General features: G+C 55.3%; 1 protein-coding gene across 1 annotated transcript; it reads right to left on the reverse strand.

Moving 5' to 3' along the window:
- Window positions 1-7: 7 nt before the first annotated feature.
- On the reverse strand, window positions 8-873 carry Pmar_PMAR021459 (ATP-dependent clp protease, putative; the record flags this gene model as incomplete). Its single annotated transcript, XM_002768757.1, has 5 exons — window positions 8-202; window positions 245-363; window positions 406-532; window positions 576-656; window positions 705-873. Coding segments are annotated over 5 exons (691 nt in total), but the record flags the coding sequence as incomplete, so codon positions are not given.
- Window positions 874-955: the final 82 nt, after the last annotated feature.

The following is a 955-nucleotide window of genomic DNA, read 5'->3' on the forward strand; positions in this document are numbered from 1 at the left end:
GACTCACTTGTAATAGGATATTGAGAACGTCAGGATGGGCCTTCTCCACTTCGTCAATCAACACTAGACTATGTGGCTGTCTACGGACTCGGTCCGTGAGTACTCCTCCAGAGTTGGAGTCATAGCCGACATACCCCGGAGGCGAGCCTATCAGCTTGGACACGCTGTGACGCTCCATAAACTCGGACATGTCCAGGCGTATCTAACCAGCTCGTATGCGAGGAAGCCATCCGAGGGCACCCACCATGTTCCGGCCCTCCTCGCCGAAGTATTCATCGGACAAGGCTTTGCTGAGCTCAGTCTTGCCAACCCCCGTAGGTCCACAGAACAGGAAGCATGCTGTTGGCCGCTTGTTCCCAATACCTGGCATACAACACTCCGACGGGTTGAGGGACGTGCTCCCACCTCTAACGCCAACCCGGGCTCGTCGAATCGCCCTGGCCACCGCACTGGTGGCCCTCTTCTGTCCTATCACTCGACTGTCGAGCCGCTCCTCCATATGGAGCAGTCTAGCAGACTCATCCTTGGTCAGCTGAGGACAGATACTCTCAAACACCCCTGAGATGGCGACCAACCTCCTCGAGGGGAATCCCGGTCCACTGAGCTACAGTCTGGGCGACATCGTTTGCGTTCACTTCAATACGACTGCTTGGCCGCTGATAAAGGTAATACACCAACAAGGCTCACACAGAGAAAAGCCCTACCGCTCCTTGCTGAATTCTCTTCCGAGCTGCTGCCTCATCCATAGCGTCAAACGCCGAGTCTGGTAGTCGCCGACTGGGAATGTAGCGAGACGATAGTTTCACGCATGCCTCTATAGCATCATCAGTGAACCTGGCCAGCTTAGCATCAAAGGCCCGACCGTAACCGTCCCTACAGTCAGCTCACCTGACGAAGTGATGCTCTTCATAGAGACTAGCTACTCCCATGAGCATGTCCACTGCCTGAGCTTGTG

Source organism: Perkinsus marinus, assembly GCF_000006405.1.
Source record: "Perkinsus marinus ATCC 50983 genomic scaffold scf_1104296967180, whole genome shotgun sequence".
Classification (NCBI taxonomy): domain Eukaryota; phylum Perkinsozoa; order Perkinsida; family Perkinsidae; genus Perkinsus; species Perkinsus marinus.